The sequence below is a fragment of the Mytilus galloprovincialis genome, chromosome 2 (genome assembly GCF_965363235.1).
Source record: "Mytilus galloprovincialis chromosome 2, xbMytGall1.hap1.1, whole genome shotgun sequence".
NCBI classification, from domain to species: Eukaryota; Metazoa; Mollusca; class Bivalvia; order Mytilida; family Mytilidae; genus Mytilus; species Mytilus galloprovincialis.
In genome coordinates this window covers 62,032,228-62,054,440 of record NC_134839.1, presented here as the reverse complement: position 1 = coordinate 62,054,440, position 22,213 = coordinate 62,032,228, and the positions used below count along the sequence as shown (strand labels likewise).

Genomic DNA, 22,213 nt, shown 5'->3' with positions numbered 1-22,213 from the left:
ATTTATTTGATGATTAACTATTTCAGTATATCAAATATCAGATAGGCTTTTTGAGAAAAAAAACATCTTGAGAAGAACATAAAAACTTCTTGACCTCTTATCCTCCAAATATTTTGGTCTTTTATCTTATATACCCTTTTAATGATAAAGAATGTCTACTTCATTCCACAACCAGTGCACTCAACACTTGGTAATTTTCAGATGTTGATTTTGGTTGAAGTTTCTGTTCCTCTTGATTTAATACTGTCCCACCTTTGCTGAGGTGGATTGTTATTGTTATAACACTTTCCAATAGTATTATTCTTCCTAATGACTAATTCAAGTTCTTTTATTTCCCTATAATCTTACTTTTATAAGGACCCCATGCATCAGTTGTTCTCACAAAACCCCTCTTTTGTGTGTCTGTCATTCTCATATATGATAAAGCAACTTCAAGTACGGGATACTCAAGCTATTAACCAAAAATCATTTGACTTTGACAAAAAGATGGACAGAGTACAAACAAAGTGATAACTATGCTCCCAAACTTTTTTTTCTAGAGTATAAAAAGTCTCGACAAGAATTTCAGGACTTCAAAAGTAGGTGAATGAAATGATTAAAAATTCTTAATCTATATTTTATCAATGTATAACTGCAAAATAAATCTTGATAACATTTAATTATAGATCCAGTAAAAAGATATGTCCCAACCCCTTTTTGGCAAGGAACAACAAAGAAGTAAAATTAACTATTGTAAATTTTTTAATTATTATTATCATATAAAAACAATAAAATACAACCACAGTCAAATTTAATTGATGATATTTTCGAACCATAACACATGTTGGTAATCATGGTTTCACTTTTTCATATCATTAAAATTCTACCATAAGAAAAAATAGGGAATAATTTTCAATTGCAAAACTTTCTGTGACGTTTTGTCAAATCTATAATGAAAATTCAATTATTATTCCATCAAAGCTTTTTTTCTCTCTGATAAACATCTTTTACTTTATAGATGCCTATATGCAATATAGGATTCATATGGTACATGTATTATCATATATAATACGGAGCTTTCAAAGTGACTGATTTTGGCAATACTTTCTGAATGTGATTATTCAAATACATGCCTAATTTTAAAACAATGTAAACATTGAAAATCAAGACTTTGATATTGATAAAGTAATAAAACATTAAATCTTCTTTTCTGAACTGTATAAATCGGCAATCATAATGCATTATTTAAGACTAGAATTAGTAATACTCGAGTATATAGACTAGAATTGATAATACTAGAGCAAATAAACATAAAAGATTATAAAAAATTACAAAATCTGCAAAATTTTCACATTAATGATTAAAAGATTATTAGTTTGCAAAACTAGAGGCTCTTAAGATCCTGTGTCGCTCACCTTGGTCTATGTGCATACATGTATTAAACAAAGGACACAGATGGATCCATGACAAAATTGTGTGTTTGATGATGGTGATGTGTTTGTAGATCTACTTTACTGAACATTCTTGCTGCTTACACTTTTCTCTATCTATAGTAAACTTGGCCCTTTAGTTACAGAGGAAAATATTTTGAAAAAATTTACAAAAATTACCAAATTAATGAAAATTATCAAAAATTTACTATAAAGGGCAATAACTCCTTAAGAGGTTATTAGTAAATCTTACTTTGCTGAAGATTATTGATGTTTACAATTGATTCACATTTAGTAATGATATGGAACACAATATAAATTAGATTCCTTTGAAGCTAGTCAAAGTTGAATGCTGATTTAGGTGTAATTCACAAACACTGTTTCTGTAAACACTAAAATGATAAACTCTCATGAATGCTGATATAATATATTTTGATTTACACTGTTCCTTTAACATATAATAATAATTGATTGTTTTATTTTTTCAGTACTCATATTTATATTGATGGAGCCAGTTTTTTTTATTGGTAAAAGAATCTTGAGTGCCGAAAGAGAACCAGAGACCTTCATACAAACATCCTGTTACACTGTTAAAAAAAAAGTTAACATTATATCACAATGTTAACATAATATTACATTGTCTAGATGACATTAAATCACATTGTCTAGATGACATCAAATCACATTGCTTAGAGAACATAATACATATTTCATTAATAACATAACACAATATTACACTGTTCATTTAATGCCATTTATCCTTTTGGTTCCTTCATTTATCATCACCAATAAAAACCAGGTGCTCCCCAGGGTACAGCTTTATACGACTGCAGGAGTCCCTTAACAGTACTACAATCTAAACTTTACTGGAAGTGAACAAAACTCAACTTTAAAAGTATTGATTTCTTTAAAAATATAAACTTTGGTAAACTGTTATATCTTCAGACAATAAAATTAATCAGATTATTATGCAAATACTATATATATAAATCACTAGACATCATGCAAAGCCATTCCAATAAATTTAATTAAGTATAATTTGGTCATTAATAAAAACTATTACATGAAAATTAAACTGATTTTCTAAGGTACATTCAATCATTAATCTGAGATAATTTTTATATAATATGAGTATTCTTTATATGCAACTGACTAGATAAATTTATGGACTAAAATATTCATATTGACCAAATGCAAGTTTTCAATAATTTTAAGTAAAACATTATGACTAATGATTATAATAATTAAACAGATAACATGACATTTTATATTTTGATTAAATGGGGAAAGCATTACACTCATTATTCATAATTAGAAAGAACTGTTACTAAAACAGAATATTTATAATTCCTCCCTGTTACAGGATTAATTCATTGATACTTATGCATTTACAAATTATTGAAAAGTTACACGGAGCCTTGGCTCATACTGAACAGCAAGCTATAAATAGCCCCAAAAAATGACATGCACATATTTTTCATCAATAATGACAGAAAGTTATAGAATTATATATAAAATAAACAGCTACACAATCTTTGACCTTAGTGGTTTAAAAATGCTTAACAAGAGTATTAAAAAAATATATAATGAATAATATTTGTAAAATACAACATATATATAATATATATAAAACATTTTGATATGTGCTCTTGATTGCTTGGAATGTAACTTAAAATAAACACAATTGTGGTGAAAATTTAACTTCATAAACACAACCTTTCATGAGCTTTTGAAAGAACACAATGGTACTACAGTGTCTTGACTGTTAGTCAGAATATTGAACAAATTGTTTAGTCAAAATGAGAAAGTGTAAGGTGATAAAATAAAACATACTTACAATCCTATAAGACTTTAACTCCACTTGAATGATATGACTAAATTAGTTAAGTTTGACTAATTTTGAAATAACATCATTCAAGTGGAGTTAAAGTCTTATAGGATTGTAAGTATGTTTTATTTTATCACCTTGCACTTTCATGACTGGGCTGTGGTTTTCTACAGCAGTTTGTTCAAATATCTGACCTGTTGAACAATTTGATTTTATAAAACAAATTGCAATTTGGTCAGAATTTTTTGAATGAGTTGCAATTGGTGGAGAGCAACACTAACAGTCAAGTCACTGTAATAGATTTTAATTAAAGCAAAATTCACTACTTTCCACAGCTAATGATTTGAAATTATCCTTAAGTTATAGACTTTTTATAACAATCATGAATTAAGTTTTATTTTAAATACCCCTAGTAGTGTTTTTGAAATCTGGTCAATATATATAACTTATCACACGCTTTATCATCTTTATTCATTTTCTTCTCAAGTGAAATCTAAATTCATTAATTTATGCATTTTTAGAAGCAAAAATTGTGAAATGATCAAATTAATTTGGAACATGTCTACTAACTGGTTTTGAATATAAGCCTATTGTTATATCTTAGTCTATCAATACAATTGAAATTTTGTATCCCAAGAGTTATTATAGATCTAAAATTCTAATATCAATTAAACATGTATTTTTTTTTTTCAGTATTCTCTTAAACGTTGCAAATTAATGTTTTCAATACAAAAACTATGTACATTGTTATATTAACACAACTATTTACAACTACATTATGAAGGAAAACATGCAGTGTATAGATATAATTGCATAGCCATGGGAATCTTCTAATTTCTTACTTCAAAACAATTCAAAAAATTAATGGAAGTTAAACAACCTGTCTACAAGAATGCTGATATGGCAAGCTCCTGCTAAAAAGATTAATATAAAAAATTAACAATATACAATTACGTTTCAACACTATCCATAACTGACTTTTGATTTTCATAATATAATCTATATTGGAAGACTCATAATCCTAAAGATAGTCAAACTATGATAAGAGTCATCATAGCTTTCATATCATATGTCAATTCTAAGAGATTCTGTCTCCAAATATAATAAAGACATATAAAAAAATATAAAAAAAATATGAAAAATTACATGTAAAATATACCAAAAAAGTATTTTTCATTGTCTTTTAATAAAAGATTTATTAAGAAGGACTAGAATAATTTGATAATTATCTGCTTTGTTTTAATTTATAACCAGGAAATAATGGACATCACTATAGAACCAATCAGTAGAAAGACGGACATGTAAACTGCATCTCCTCCAGCTCTGAATTCTGTTAATGTCTGATCAATAGCTACATTGGAGCCACCTACAATTATTATAAAAACAACATTTAAAACTAACTGTATGTAAAAGACAATGGGTATATATAAATAGGATAAAGGGTATATATAGATATGATAGCAACAAAAGGAACTAGAGGCTCTCAAGAGCCTGTGTCGCTCACCTGTTACTGTATTTACTGATGTCGGCCATCTTGGTTGGTAGGCGGGGTCATTAGACACTTTTTTTAAAAATAGATACCCTAGTAATGATTGTGGCCAAATTTGGTTAATTTGGTTAAATTTGGCCCATAGTTTTAGAAAAGAAGATTTTTGTACAAGTTACAAAAATGACAAAAAGTTGTTCAATATTGACTATAAAGGACAATAACTCCTTAAGGGATTCTCTGACAATTTTGGTCATGTTGACTTACTTGTACTTTACAGTTTATCTCTATCTATAATAGTATTCAAGATAATAACCAAAAACTGCAAAATTTCCTTAAAATTACCAATTTTAGGGCAGCAACCCAACAACGGGTTGTAGGATTCATCTGAAAATATGTGAGGGGATAGATCTTATTCTGATGGACATTTAAATCTTGAAAGATTTGCACTAAATGTCTAAGTTTCAAAGATATAAAGCAAAAACTGCATTTTACCACTATGTTCTAATTTTAGCCATGTCTGCCATTTTGTTTGGTAGTTGGGGTCATCAGACACATTTTTTAAACTATATACCACAATTATGATTGTGGCCAAGTAAGTTAAAATTTGGCCCAGTAGTTTCAGAGAAGAAGATTTTTGTACAAGTTACAAAAAAAAAAAAAAATTGACTATAAAGGGCAATAACTCCTTAAGGGGTTGACTGACAATTTTGGTCATGTTGACTTATTTGTAGGTCTTATTTTGCTGAACATTATTGCTGTTTACAGTTTATCTCTATCTATAATAGTATTCAAGATAATAACCAAAAGCTTAAAAATCTCCTTAAAATTGCCAATTCAGGGGCAGCAACCCAACAACAGGTTGTCCGATTTGTCTGAAAATTTCAGGGCAGATAGATCCTGACCTGATCAACAATTTTACACCATGTCAGATTTGCTCTAAATGCTTTGGTTTTAAAGATATAAGCCAAAATATACATTTTACCCTTGCGTTTTATTTTTAGCCATGGTGGCCATCTCGGTTTGATGGCCAGGTCATCAGACACATTTTTTAAACTAGATACACCTAGGATGATTGTGGTCAAGTTTGGTTAAATTTGGCCCAATAGTTTCAGAGGAGAAGATTTTTGTAAAAGTTTACGGACGACGAACGCAAGACACTGGACGCCGGACAACGGACGCCAAGTGATGAGAAAAGCTCACTTGACCTTTCAGGTCAGGTGAGCTAATAACAAAATGAAATGTATGTAAATGAAATGTATTGCTCATCTGATATTTTTACATACAATTGATACTTGATACATAGAAACAAGATTACTTGTGAAGAGTGAGATCAAAGTCTTGTCATGCTAATTATTTCAGTTGGACATAGTTTTATCTGTTTATTAATAAAATGATACTTTTCAAGATAAAAGGCAAAAATCACAAAAGGTTAAAACAGCAAGGAGTCATATTGATCATATAGGTCAATTTGCAAATAATATGTAATTATTGAGGTCACTTTGAAAAGAAATAGTATATCTGTAAATGTAGATAAAAAAAGAATCAAATTGACCTATCAATGTGTAAAATCAAGTGTTTTTAAATTTATTCATGCATGTCATCTGGGAAAACAAACAGTTTGATATGTTACCAGATATTGAACTATCTAGACCTTTACCTGTCAATGTGAAATAAAGTGTAATAGACTTTTTGCCTTCACCACCATCACTTATTGCTGCTATTCTAACTGCATAGATAATTCCTTTCTTCAAATTGGTTAGGATATAAGAAGTGACCAGTCCATCAGTGTCAATTTCTTCTGCTGATCTAAAGTGCTCATTTGAAGGCCAAAGATACAACTGAAAGATACAATTTTATGTATATAGATGATGCATGTATATTTTTAATCATTGTAGGGTCATATTCTATATAAAAATGTTTTATTTGATCATAAACATATAATTTCAGAGATTGAAACTCTTTTAATAGCCACATTATTAAATGAAAACTATAATGATCTCTCCTGATTTTCTCACTTCTTTTTTATGATCTGACATGTTCCATTTGTTATTTTTTTCATTTTTCAGAGTTTTTTCTAACTACATTTAATATCAGGCTTTTCAATAAATATTTAAGCCATTTTTTTCTGATCCATTTTAATCCCTTTAGACTAAGTAAAAAACGGCAATAAAGGTAATATTTTGGGCATACAATTGATTTATATACTAACATTGAGAATTAAATTGTGGAATGAGGAATAATTCATACTTCTGTTATATAGTACATCTGTGAAGCTCAAAAATATAAAAATATACCAGTTAATGATTTCTTGATTAGTATTGCAGGTATATAAATAAACCCATCATAGATACCAAGATAAATTTCAAACATGTTAGGTCCTTTTAAGAAATTTGATGATTTTAATTTGTGCTTAAACTCTTTTCCACTAAAGGGTAATGTAATATCAAGAGATCCCTATCTGATGTCAATCTCTCTGGTATTAAAGTGGTTGAAATATTCAAATGATATTCTATTTATAAAATTCTCTATAAGTTCCTACATCTAACCTTGTAAAATAAACAAGAAATTCATAAATATATAAGATTAAAACGTACCCTATAATTTACAATAGTTGCTTCGTCAAATTCAATCAAAATACCTCTCCATTTGAGTAAAACTGATGTAGCTGAATGTGAGTATACTGCTACTTCTGTTGGGTATAATCTTGATGCTGTAACAAAACCAATAATAGTTTAACTTTCATATACAATTTATTGGTTCTTGACCTAAAATTGTTTACTTTTATAAATTGTGACTTGGATGGAGAGTTGTCTCATACCAAATCTTTTTATTTTAATTCAAATCTTTTTAAGTTTAATAATAATCAAATTTCTGACAAATGTTACCTATTACCGATGGACTGAGAGCAATGTTGTTTTCATTCATTATAAGTATAAGATTAATATCCAACAAGTAGAATTTTGAGCTATTGCTCACTAATGAAACCCACACTCTAAGTATTTGGTAAACAGGAACTAAAGAAAAATGAATACTAATTTGGAAATGCATCACACAGTACAGCATCATCACATGCAACTTTAAGCATGTATATTTTACATACCAAAATGCAGAGTTTCCTGTTTGTAAGAGTCACTGACAGGTCCAAGTCCTGCAGTGTTATACACTTGAATTTGAAACCAGAAGTTAGAATCTGCCCATAGACCAATACACACAGCAGATCCCATTTGTCCAGGGAAACGTATATATGTCTTGTACAATGGTTCAATATCATCATCAGAATAGTAGTTTATCTGAAATTAAAAAAAAAAAAGACTCACATGCAGGAACCATTATGGGGTAAAGAAAAGTTTTCATTTTAAACCCTGAAAAACGGTTGTGTTATCTCTCCCAACTTTTCAAATTATGACCATATAAATTAATCTGACATAATACATATGAAACTAGAGGATGAATATATGATCTTATAAATCATTCCAAGAGTTATAAATTAATCCAGTGGAAAACGTCACATGCTTTTACATGTATAATTAATTATATTGAAATTGGTTTGGTAAATAATTGTTATTTCATACATTTCTCTTGCTACTCTCTTTAAATATGAAATAAAACAAGTAGTCTTTTATTTCGGTAAATATGTGTTTTAATTAACTTTCTAAAAATGATAAAAAAACCTCTGCTGATGGTCTCAGTGACAGTAAGTATATAATATTATATATAATCATATATCTATTTATTTCATCATTACTTTTCAATCACATATTTCCATGTTATATGTTTTTATGTATCCAGAAACTTTGACAACTTTTCAGTTAAATCATTACTAACCTGGTAACCATAGAGACGACCTTTCATAACCTCCCTGGTATCTTCTACTTCATCCCATGTTACCTCCATAGCAGTTGAATTAAAAGCGTCTGCTAATACGTTACCAGGTGCAGCTGTTGGCACTATAAAAAAAATATTTCATTCATATGAATTTTAAATCAAGCAATGTTTTCCTTTTTTCAGAAATGTAAAAGATGCAGTCATTTCTATAAATCAATAAATTTTCTCAAAAAGTTTCAAGAATTAAACGAATGATTGTCATGAAGACACTTCTTTTAGTCTCAATTTCTAGAAAATGCAACCACCTGTAATTAATTTGAATACCTCCGATCCCCCATCACAATCTATTTTGAAACAGCATGTTGTAGATTCATTTATCCTGATTTAGAGTAATTTCTCGCAATTTGATTGGCTGATATTGTCCTAATAAATTTCAGTACAATTTTTTATTACGTCAATTGGAATTTTCTCCCTTATTTATTGCAGCAATTGGAATTATCTCCCTTATACCATTGACCTAATAAAAATAATAAAATTTGAGTTGCTTTATAGTTCTAATATTTTTAATTTTTCACAGTTTTAGATTAAATATCTAAAATATATTTGGTTGATATTGTCCTAATATTGAATTTGAATATAATAATATGTAATATAACCAGATGCTCTGCAGGACACAGCTTTATACGACCACAGAGGTAGAACCCTGAACATTTGGGGCAAGTATGGACACAACATTCAAGCTTGATACATCTCTGAATTTGGATTGTGATTAAATAGTTGACACAACATAGGTTTCTGACAGAGAATGAATGTGGTCTAAGAACTTAAACTTAAAAACTTAATAATTTCAAATTGGACATTTACCTATTATGGTCCAATATCCAAAATCTAAATACATGGTTAGAGTCAGCATATCTTAGAACCCCGAGGATTCAATTTTTGATGAAATCAAATAATGTTCAATTTTAGACCCTTTAAACCTCAATGTGGACCAAATTGATAGCCGGGCCCAAATATTAAAAATCTAAATACATGGTTAGATTCAGCATATTGAAGAACCCCATATGTTCAATTTTTGTTGAAATCAAACAAAGTTTAATTTTTGACCCTTTGGACCTTAATGTAGACCTATTTGAAAACAGGACAATACTGTGCAATTGAATATTTCTTGCTATTGCGCAAAACTGTGCAATTGAAAATTTCTTGCTATTGCGCAATATTGTGCAATTAGATATTTCTTGCTATTGCACAATACTGTGCAATTGAAGATTTCTTGCTATTGCGCAATACTGAGCAATTGAAAATTTCTTGCTATTGCACAATATTGTGCATTTGAAGATTTCTTTTGCACAATACTTAATATAATAATTTTGGAGCCCGATTTGGACCAACTTGAAAACTGAGCCCATAATAAAAAAACCTAAGTACATGTTTAGATTCAGCATATCAAAGAACTCCAAGAATTCAATTTTTGTTAAAATCAAGCTCAGTTTAATTTTGGACCCTTTGGACCTTAATGTAGACCAATTTGAAAACAGGACAAAAAATTAAGAATCTGAATACACGGTTAGATTTGGCATATAAAAGAACCCCAATAATTCATTTTTTGATGAAATCAAACAAAGTTTAATTTTGGACCCTTTTGGACTCTAATTTGTTGGGACCAAATCTCCCAAAATCAATCCAAACATTCCTTTAGTGGTCATAAACCTTGTGTTAAAATTTCATAGATTTCTATCAACTTATACTAAAGTTATTGTGCAAACAACAAAAAAAATGCTTATTTGGGACCTGTTTTTGGCCCTACTTTCTAAACTAAACAGACTAAAACTCCCAAAATCAATCCCAACCTTTCTTTTGTGGTCATAGACCTTATGTTAAAGTTTCATAGATTTCTGTTTACTTATACTAAGGTTATTGTGCGAAAACCAAGAAAAATGCTTATTCGGGCCCTTTTTGGACCCCAATTCCTACACTGTTGGGATCAAAACACCCAAAATCAATCCCTACCTTCCTTTTATGGTCATAAACCTTGTGTTTAAATTTCATAGATTTATCGGATCAATAAAATTCATATCGGGTTCGACTTTGTCTCACCCGAAATGAATTTTATTGACCCGATAAATTCTGGTATTAGGACAATTGCACAATGTGTAACTAATAATATTGGACGGGCAGTTAATTTTTACGTAATACTAGTATTTACTGCTTTGGAGGTTTTTATTGATAAGTTTTAAGTACATTTATAAGGAGATTGCTACTATTTTGATCTACTTACTGCCTTCAGAGGAGTAAATCATGGCTGAAGCATTGGGACCACTTCCAAGTATATTCCAGCCTTGTATTTTGATTTCATACAACAGATAAAAATTGTCCTCTCCGACCTGGTAAACAAAGTGTGTTTGCTTCCAGGAGTTAATTTTTTCCTGAAAGATATCAAATATTGAATACAAATACTTTTTTTTTTTTTTTTTTTTTTTTTTTTTTTTCCCAGTGTATGTTTTAATCCAAATATTTTTTTTTAATTTTTATTATTTATAACTTCCAATTTACAACATAATATACACAAATATAATAGCAATATATAATATATAAATCTATAGATATTATCTAATCAATACATCTTTCTATTAGGAAGCAATTTTTTTATTTTTTTTTAAATATACAAATATAAGATAAGGAGTAAAGCAGTTTGAACACCGGAGAGAGAGAGATAGAAATAGAGTGAGAGAGAATAGTATGGTGAGTTTTCAATATAATTCATCTAGAAATTGACTTCTATTTTAGTATAGTATTTAAATACAAATACTTAAATGTTTTAAAAAACACCACTAACACAAGGCACATCCAAATTTTCTTTTAGAGCTTTTGGATAGCATTTTGATAATGATATTAACTATCAAGTTTTACTTAAAGTGAAAAGACCAAACAATTTTAACTTTGGTTACCACTAGCACTAGATGATTAACCTGTGCAAAGTGATGAAATAACATTTGATGAGCGGCACGAATTAGAAATAAATTATTTACATTTGAAGCATGATGAGTGCATATTTAGATCTAGTTTGACTGTTTATCTAGAACTAGTTTGACTGTGTGATTAGAACTAGTTAGACTGTATATTTAGAACTTTTTTGACTGTATTTTTAACTAGTTTGACTGTATATTTATAACTAGTTTAGAACTAGTCTGACTGTTTTTTGAACTAGTTTGACTTACCTTATTCCATAATCTATCATCATTACCCTCTTCATGTTTTCTCCAGTAAACCATATATCCACCACTCTGATGACCTCTGTCTTCATATGGCATTTCCTAAATAATGGTTATACACATTCAGTAAAATTACAAGCTGCTTTAGGAACTCTTAGAAATATTTGCGGTGGCCAGTATTTATTAGTGGAGGAAACAAGTGTACCAGGACAGAACCACCAACCTGCCACAGAAAAAGTAGCAATCATAATCAGTATTGGACGTAAATGCACCTGTCGCAATTAGCTTATAAACCATTCAATAAATTCATTTACTTTTTGACATCAATCCTATTGACAATCAACTTATAAGTCTTTCAATTTGATTATCTCACTGCTGGGACAAATCAACTTCTACTCACAGTACTCTATATTGTTCCAAAAAAAATCTAAAGAGAGAATGTGTTCTTATAATCAGTATGGGTTTAGAGGAAAAACACTTTACCCTTTGGCAGATATATAAAAAAAAATGTGGTATGATTGGCAATGAGACAACTCTTCACAAGAGACAGTATGGCACAGACATTAACAACTATAGGTCACCCTACTGCCTTCAACAATGAACAAATTCAGCTAAGGGACTTATCATTATTTACCTGGGAAGGGGGGGGCTGGTCATTTTGAATTCATACATATAAAATTTTCTTGATCCCCTCATAATATTTCACTATTTTTATTTGACCCCCCCCCCCCCACAGAAACATTAACAAAAATGTGATCCCCCCTCTATTAAACATGTCAAAATTTTAACATGCAAAATTCTTGTTATATCACAGATATAATGCAAGCATGAAATGTTCTCAGTGGATCGAGTCCAAAAAAATATTTGAGGGAAAACTACCTTGAAATATGGGCCCTTCCATGAATATTAAAAGGTAGGCACCAGCCAGTGCTTTGGGAGGCTTTTTCAAACTTTTTTTCTAATTTCCTATATTGAGCTATTAAAGAAAACTTGTTCCTAAGTAGTTCTGTAAAAAGTTTTTGATACAGCAACAACAAATTATTTACTAAGTGGGATATCTATTAACCGCAGTATATGTTCCTCACTTGGACGCTGCGTAAAACTTTTGTTTTACAGTAGGCCTTATTGAAACCTCCATTGAATGGGTAAATGTTTATATGGATTGTTCTTTCTTTTTTTCTTTCATTCTTGCATACTTGCTTAGTTATTGACACATATCATTCATAAATGTAGGATAGAAACCCCAAAATTTTGAATTGTCAGCCTAAAAAATACAGATTTTGAGGAAATGAGAGTAGGGATCTTATAATGAATTAAAAAAGGTACCATGATTAGTGATGTTCGAACTACTCATTTCTTTGTGCAAAAAATATTGATCCCCCCACTTTGAATTTACAATAAAATTTAAACCCCCCTCTTCCACATTCAGGAAAAAAACTTGATCCCCTTGTATTTTCACCAGCCCCCCCTCCCAGATAAATAATGAAAAGTCCCTAAAAGAGAAGCCGAAATCACAAATTCTATGAACATATTGAAGTATTGCTATGTAGTTAGTAATTCAAAAGAATTGCAGGTATTAGTAAATACTTCTTTGATAGAAAACAATTTTGATGTAATGGCACTTTATTATTTATAAGTATAGAAACAAGGTAAAAGCATTGATGGTCTTGACAAATCGTATATTGTATCTGAGGAACATTACCTTATGCAAACTAATGATGGTGTTTTCTTTCACTTTCAGCCATTCTTACATGGATGTTCATAAAAATAATTCTCATAAAAGGCAAATTATGTTTTAAACTTCATAAAACCAAGATTAAATTGACGACCATTAATTCATATTTAACCTGTTTATTTCAGTATAAACATTATATATGACTGTATGTCTGTTATTGTATTAATTTTTTAATGTCTGCTGCAATTGTGGATTTTTCTCCCGAATATTGCAAAATTTAATCGCATTTTAGTCTAAAATAATAAAAACATGCGATAATTTCTGAATTTACAGTAGATTACAGAAACCTGTATTCAATTAACATTCGAAAAAAAGGTTTTGTTAAAACTTACATTCCATATAATATGAAGGTCTCCAACACTACCATTTCCACCATAGATCAAAGATGGCATTGCAATGGGGGGAGCTTCCAATGTCTTTGTTAATGCTGAAATATCAGAATAAATTAAATAGGTTTACAACAGCACACTGTCAAATTGTTAAATGCAACATCTTAACCCTTTCGCCGAAGAGTCCCGGTTTACCGGGATTCACGCTTCAGACAGCTGACGACGAGTCCCGTTTTACCGAAATCCGAACACCTCTTTTATATTTCCTGCTCAAAACAGTGCAAACATGAGTTATCTTTCTTTGATGAATACCCTGATGAAAGTGTAAACATGGCGTTTCCATTTGTTGAAAACCTTGTCAAAATCAGAGGAAATTTACGGAATTTATGAGAATTTGAAATGAGGGAACATTTTTTTTGAAAGAATATGGAAGAATTGAAGCCAAACTAGTGTACTTTTTTGACATAAAATGTAGTTTTATGTACAAAACAGTTGGAATGGATATCGTTCAGTGTGAGGAATTTGTACAGCCTTGTAAAATTTTTCAAAATTTTGCCGTTTGGGTTAAAAAATTACGATTTGGGGTCAAAGAGCAGAATTTTGAGAACTTCACCTAGATAATGCCGAAAATTTGAAAATTTGAATATTTTATGAAGAAAAAATTATCAAAACATGACCAAAACTGTGAACATAGTGTTAGTGAATGAAATAAATACACAAATAACTACAAACAAGTTTTTATTGACATTTATTATGAAGATCTCCCACTTAAGTAATAGTAGCCAGGGAAGCCATCGTCTCAGAGTAGCTTCAGTCTGGGCAGCAATCGGTGAAAGGGTTAATACTGAAAATAGGGACATTTCGTCTTTTTTTTTTACCAAAAAAACATTATCGTGTTCAACTTTGGCTCATAGTTTCAATCCTGTATTTTAATAATCATTTTATGGAAATTTCTTAAATAATGGAAATTTACTTAACATGTTTTACTTTTGGCACTTTCTTCAAAGTCACAAAATAAAACTTAATATGAACACAGCCTGAATAAACTGATTTACAAAACTAAATATCTAATCAGTTCAACTAACTGGAAATCATTTGACTATAAATAAGATGTGGTATGAGTGCCAATGAGACATTTTCCAATTCAAGTCACAATGTGTAAATATTAAACAATTATACATGTAGGTCAAATTATGGCCTTCAACACAGAGCTCACACTGAACAGCAAGCTATAAAGGGCCCCTAAAAATAATAGAATCTGTATTTACCTGATGGATAACTTTGAGGACTTATGCCGGCATACCCATTTTTAGCTGCCACCCTGAACTGGTATACATTGCCTGGTTTTAGATTTTTTACGAGGTAACTTCTCCTGTCTGATCGAGCTTCACCTAAAGGCATCACATCCCTTTCAAAAACCCCTAAAATATAACAAGACAAAGCATGTTAAATACAATATTTTGCTGTCAAATCAAAACTAATCATAGTAACGTTTAACTGAGAAACTAAAAGTCGTTTTTTCACTAAGCCTGAAAGCTTTTGAAATAATAGACAACTTTCGAGTTCAATGCATTTCCCGTCAAAAAGTTTGGTTTAAGTGAACATCATTTGTGTGTTTAGGGGACTTCAGTTCCAAAGTTGAGCGAGTGGTTGGAATACTATAAAGGTATATAGCACGAATTATTCGGCAAATTGAATTCCCGTAATTGTCTATCGGCACTGCTGTCATTAGGGAATTGTGATTAAGTACCTACAGAACAAATGTTATTCTTGTTTATCCTGCACAATGACAATCACTAAGGCGCTTGATGAACATTTATAGTGCAGGGATACATGCGATCCCCTCTATCTGGTAAATGACATCATAAAGGCTTGCATAATTGACGATTTTTTCAGGTGACAGACAAACTCAAAAGTGGTCTATTCTATTTAGGAATCAAGTTGTTATTTTGGCAAAAGAGAATCTTGTCCTTTGTTTGATGTAAACATTATGATTTTTTAAATAAATTTGATTCACATAATCATATGATATCTAAGGTATGAAAATATGAAACTACAGGGCTTAATAAACTTACTCCCGCCATCATCATTGTTTATATACTCCCAATTTGTCATCACACCTTCTTCTCCTTCAACACGAGATTGTATTGTATAATAATCTACTGGTAACCCATTTGTTCTACCAGGGAACCAGTTTATCCTCAAACTAGTGGTCATAGTTGAATCAGCTTTCACACCAGCAGGCTCTGATGGAGGACCTAACATAATATATTTTTTATCAATCTATATTCAACTTATTAATTTGTAAAACAATCCCCTCAAACCTTTTTATCCATAACAGTCTCATTTCTATCAAACGACAGTACATTGAAATTAATACTATTAAAGTTAAAAATTAATAAATGCACCTTTATTTCTATATCATTCATATATTCAATTTGTATTTCTTTAATTTCTTAAATCTATTTTTTCTTTTTTTCTTCTTCTTATTAACATTCTAAATTCTTTTTATATTATTATAATTCTATAATGTATTAATATGGTTATTACTCCCTGTTGTTTTTCTTGAGGTGCAATAATTTAGTAAAAATAAATACATGATATCAAACATGTTGTTTTAAAAATGAGTTATTAAATTTATTATCTTAAATAGCTGATTGAGACCTCTAAATCAATGTTGGAGTTTATTACCTAGACAATTAAAACTTTTTTCATAATTTATTTTTTCTTATTTTTCTGAGTTAACATTTGAAGCATTTTAAAATAGTCATACTGTTGATCTGAGTTAACTATTTGAAGCATCATTCCAGTCAGCTAAGAGGTATTTTTGAAAAATTAATTCTGTTTTGTCATTATGTTTGTGTATGTGTTGCTTTGTTTGAATGCAATATATTGTACCTTGTTTTGTGGAGAGGGCTTACATAGGCTATGCCTGTTGCCCAATCCAATTCAATTTATTTGAATAAAATATTGTTTAAACTCATCTCATTTCTATAAAAAAAAATATTAAATCTCTATTAGCTCCTTATCTGTAAAGAACAGTCCGTAATGAACATATACAAATTATGATGTGGTATCTATGAAGATTTGATTGATTTAAATTCTGGTTTCTCTTTTTCCAAGATGAAACTTCAGAATTCATATCAAGGATTTATTGATCATCTTGCGTGCATTGAGAAAATAATATCATCTTGCGTGCATTGAGAAAATATTATCATCTTGCGTGCATCGAGAAAATATTATATTTATAAGTGGAAACTTGATTTCTTCATTTGGTTTTACGTCAGGTTATTTAATATAAAATATGTATTTGACTGAGCACTTAAAATACATGGTTCTTCAATTCCCATAAATTCCACAAAAATGACTCCCAATAAATAAAGCCATAGTTCTTTAAAATATTTGAAATTCATTTTTCTATTAATGTTTGCTCTCTTTTGGCAATAACTTTGCCATAATTTAGGGTTGCTATAATTCATACCTAAAATCTTGAGAAATCCTGATGCTCTTGCTTCATTGACAGGAGTTTTGGCAATACATTCATATGTTCCTCCATGTTTGAAATCAATCAGTTTAATCATCAGTCCTGTATAACCAGATCTTATAATCTGAAAATATCATTCTATAAGTGGTAACAATTCTAACTAACAGCTTTAGAATGTACTTAGGTGAGGTTTAGGAGTTTTTGTCAGATGTTTAGACTCCTTGTGTTTTTTCTTTTCAATACAGAGTAAATTATTATGTACACAGTATTACCTGAAGGCTTTCAATACAGGGTAAATTATTAGGTACACAGTATTACCTGAAGGCTTTCAATACAGGGTAAATTATTAGGTACACAGTATTACCTGAAGGTTTTCAATACAGGGTAAATTATTAGGTACACAGTATTACCTGAAGGCTTTCAATACAGGGTAAATTATTATGTACACAGTATTACCTGAAGGCTTTCAATACAGGGTAAATTATTAGGTACACAGTATTACCTGAAGGCTTTCAATACAGGGTAAATTATTAGGTACACAGTATTACCTGAAGGCTTTCAATACAGGGTAAATTATTATGTACACAGTATTACCTGAAGGCTTTCAATACAGGGTAAATTATTATGTACACAGTATTACCTGAAGGCTTTTATGCAGATTACTTCTAATAGATATTAACTTGTGAAAAAAAATAATAAATTATGAGTATTATAAGTTACCTGTTCATAATGGAAATCTTTTGTGATATTAATCCGATGACCATTTAAATTCCACACATAAACAAGATCAAGTTCTTGATCATAAGATGCCTCACATCGTATAAATTTGGTTTCATTCTGCACAGCCTTATCATTTACAGTTGGTGGTACACTAATAACAACTTGACCTACAAAAAAACACAAATTGTAGAACAGCTGATATTTTGTATTGTAAACACTGATATGTTGTAAAAACACACTCACACACCCAATACTATTTCATTGGGAAAAATGTATGTTGATTAGAAATTTCAAATTCATTCAATGCATTGAAAAATTCATGTGCTAACTGGAATAAGTTATCTGAGAGACTTGAATAGTGCTTACATGTTAAAACTCACAACTGTCAAATCTCAAACCAAATTTGAAGTCATTCTGTTTGGTTGTTTCTGAGAAAAAGTTGGAAGAAAGTATTCGTTAGAAGACACCCCTTTTACCAGAAATAAAATATTTCTTAGCACTAAATAATTAATAGACCAATTTATGACAATGATAATAATTTCAATGTGTATGTACTTGTATACATGCATTATAAAAGACAAACCTTTAACAAAGAGTCTTCCTGCACTTTCGGTTGATCCTAAATCATTTGTAGCTTTACACCTATAGACTCCTGCATCGGCCATATTAAGACCAGTTATAACTAAATCTCCATTCAGCTCCCGTTTAAATTTGTCAGTAGATGATATTAGACTACCACCTATATACCACTCAATGGTTGGTGCAGGAGCTGCCTCAGGACGACACTCAATTGTAATGTTTCCATTTACGGCTCCATACATTTCTGCAGGTAAAGGTTTCTTGTTGAATGTTGGCTCAAAAGCTGAAAATAGTATATAAACATTGTAAAGAAAATACATGTTATAATTACTAGAGGCTTCAAAAGGCATACTGACAGACAGACAGACAAATAGAGTGCAAACCTAACATCCCCTTCGACTTCCTTGGTAGGGGACTTATAAAAAAAAAAAGATTCTAAATATAATTCAACAAGTATTTATATATTGTGAACCAATACCTGGAGTAGTAATTGTGCCATTGGGTAACAATGGAACAATGGGTGGATACTGAAAGGTATTCACAGTTGTCTTTCACTAGATAAGTAAATTAAACAATAATAAAGACAACAAAACAATAATAAATCTTCCAATGTGGTGATTGATGGGTGTTGTTGACTTTCTTATCGTAAAATTCAACATTAGAAAACAAACTTTTTATTTCACTCACCTAAGACTCTAAGTTGTGCTTCACTCATACTAGTTCCAAGGTAGTTTTCTGCAGCACACTGATACATTCCGTTATGTTTTTGTTGTAAGTTCAAAATTGTTAAGGCATTTCCAGCAACAGTTATTTCCCCTGGAATATTCTGTATCATTTTTCCGTCTTTGTACCAACTGTAAGTAGGATAAGGATATCCTGATGCTTCACATGTCCATGTCAAGTCACTGCCGAGATCTACATGTTGAGCTCGTAATGGAACTAAGTAATAAGGCACAGCTAAAAAAAATATTAAAACTATTAAAACTACTGTAAATCCAGAAATTTACTTTGATTTTGAGATTGTTAAATTATAGATAAAGATGGTACATTTATTATGGTGATTTCAGGAAATTCTGCCTATAAAAAATGCTATCAATACACCTTATCGCCATTCCCGGCTGACCTGAGAATCTGTCCAGCTTGAACTATTGACGTCATACAACAATCACTTTTCCATTGTGGCATCAGATATTTTATATTAAGACGTCAACATTTTACGGGAACCTGTGTGATGTCCAGTAATGGCTGACAAATAGCGATAAGGTGTATATCTAAAATGCATTTTTTATTTTTTTGCAGAAACTATCCTGGTCACTATTTTTGAATTGATAGTACATGAATAAAATTCCATTCTCTATAAAATTTTCTCATAATTGGCATCCCTTTGAAGTTTTATTAATTTGTGCTTAAAAAATTCATTTCCTGATTGGACTAAGCCACATAATCTAATGCAACTTTGTTCTAGAACCTCTACATCAAAGATTTAGGAAAGCTTTATTTTACTAATTATCCATTAAAGCAAAATACTATTTGTTTAAATAATCAAATATCTGTTTGAAAAACAAACAGTATCAGTTTTCTCTAATTTTTTGTTCCAGTTAAAAAAAAGTATTATTTAGTTTGCAATGACCTAAAACAAGAAATAAAATATACCATAAAGACGAAGATACAAGTTTCTTTCATCACTGGCTGTTGTGCCTCTGGACACCATACACAAATAATTTCCTTCATCTTCTGGTTGAGAATTCTCAATTGTCATGACACGATTAAAGTCACTAAATCTAGCATTTGCAGGTATTTTGCCTCCAGGTCTTGCCCATTGATATCTCCAGGTTCCTAAATAATTCACAGCCCTGAAACATACATAAAATTAAAGATATAAATGTTTTAGTAAATGTTTGTAAAGTTTTTATAAATCAAGGTTCTTAAATAATTCACAACATTCGCAACAAAATTAAAGATAATGTTTTAGTAAATGTTTGTAAAGTTTTGTAAAGTTTGCTATAAGTTTTGTTGAGTTTCAGTATATTTCTATTTAAACTGTATGATATTATGTTTTTTACAATATATTGTGTCTCAGGCAATATGTCAAATACAAAAATACTTTTTGAAAGGCTGTATCAAACTGTCCTGAATGATCTTGGTTTAGAAAATCAAACATACAGTGTAACACATGTATGTACAGTCTGTATTAAAGAACCAAAGACCATAGAACATTTACAATGAAGTTGACATGTGGTCTGCAGTCTCTGGCATACACTGGATTTTTTAAATGACAAATATTGAACAGCTCTGAATATTCAAAGTGTTTTGAAACTTGGACAGACATTTACTAGTATACCTTCCTCCTTTTGGATAGGAGTATAATCATACTTACGATCCATAAGCAAAACATTCCATCCTGACATTGAATCCTTTCAATGGACGTTCTGGTGACACATATATAAAATCATCCATTATTTGTGGTCCCCAGTTGGTCATAGGAGCTTAAAAATAGAGTGAATTATTGCCTATAAATATGCCAAACCTACATATAATGCAACACAATAAGACAAACAGGATCTATAGGAAAATCTTTAATCATTAATGTAAGAATCTTAATCAATAATTCAGTCAGTGTTAAGCTCCTTTAAAATTGATTTGTTCATTTCAAGCAACATGGCAGACTTGAATGAAGAATACAAAAAATAATTAACCAAGGAACATAACTACAGAACAGAGAAAGTGATGCCACCCAAATTCAATCTGTGTTTGAAAATAATAAGCTTTGTGAAATTATTTTATAACATTTGGTTGCTGCAAACTAATGAAATAGAGCGGAAACATCAAATTTAGCATATATCTGTTTAAAAAAAAGGGACATAACTTGAGAACATTGAAAGGGACATGATTCAAATCTTATTACAAAGGATCATAACTGTAGATCCATTAAAGTGATGCCTCAGAAATTCAATCTTGATTGTGGTGGGTAATAATAAGCATTGTGTATAAGTTTGATAAAATTTAGTTGAGACAGAAATGGCAAATTTTTCCATTTATAAAGGGACTTAACTCTAATAACAATCAAAGTGACACCACTTACATTTGAAATGTATCTGTGTTTGGTGGTAATTAGCAATGTGTATAATTTTTATAACATTTAGTTGAGGCAAAGTTAAAGAACGGACATACAGATGGACAAAGGTTGAATTTGATTCTCCCTCCACTGTGAAGGAGGCATTAAATCTGAAAGATCAAATAACAATGATACATGTTATTAGTACCAGTAACAAAATGAACACCAAAAAAATTGAGAATGGAAATGGGGAATATGTCAAAGAGACAACAACCTGACCATAGAACAAACAAAAGCAAAAGGCCACCAACAGGTCTTCAATGCAGCAAGAAATTCCCACACCCAGAGGCGTCCTTCAGCTGGCCCAAAACAAAAATATATAATTGTTCAGTGATAATGAACACCATACTAAACTCCAACTTGTACACAAGAAACTAAAATTAACTAGAGGCTCTAAAGAGCCTGTGTCGCTAACCTTGGTCTATGTGCATATTAAACAAAGGAAACAGATGGATTCATGACAAATTTGTGTTTTGGTGATGGTGATG

At 30.4% G+C, this 22,213-nt stretch overlaps 1 protein-coding gene across 3 annotated transcripts in view; it reads right to left on the bottom strand.

Moving 5' to 3' along the window:
- Positions 1–723: 723 nt before the first annotated feature.
- LOC143064054 (contactin-like) overlaps positions 724–22,213 on the bottom strand; it is a 42,395-nt gene continuing 20,905 nt past the window's right edge. For all 3 annotated transcript variants that reach the window (XM_076236564.1, XM_076236563.1, XM_076236562.1), the window contains exons 11-26: positions 20,988–21,096; positions 20,264–20,463; positions 19,298–19,567; positions 18,615–18,893; positions 18,032–18,198; positions 17,309–17,435; positions 15,903–16,085; positions 15,096–15,248; positions 13,831–13,925; positions 11,770–11,865; positions 10,830–10,977; positions 8,552–8,673; positions 7,827–8,016; positions 7,321–7,436; positions 6,384–6,564; positions 724–4,603 (exon numbers count right to left, since the gene is read on the bottom strand). In XM_076236564.1, the coding sequence (XP_076092679.1) occupies positions 4,482–4,603; positions 6,384–6,564; positions 7,321–7,436; positions 7,827–8,016; positions 8,552–8,673; positions 10,830–10,977; positions 11,770–11,865; positions 13,831–13,925; positions 15,096–15,248; positions 15,903–16,085; positions 17,309–17,435; positions 18,032–18,198; positions 18,615–18,893; positions 19,298–19,567; positions 20,264–20,463; positions 20,988–21,096 (2,558 nt within the window). In that variant the 3' untranslated portion in view covers positions 724–4,481. The remainder of the gene's footprint in view (positions 4,604–6,383; positions 6,565–7,320; positions 7,437–7,826; positions 8,017–8,551; positions 8,674–10,829; positions 10,978–11,769; positions 11,866–13,830; positions 13,926–15,095; positions 15,249–15,902; positions 16,086–17,308; positions 17,436–18,031; positions 18,199–18,614; positions 18,894–19,297; positions 19,568–20,263; positions 20,464–20,987; positions 21,097–22,213) is intronic.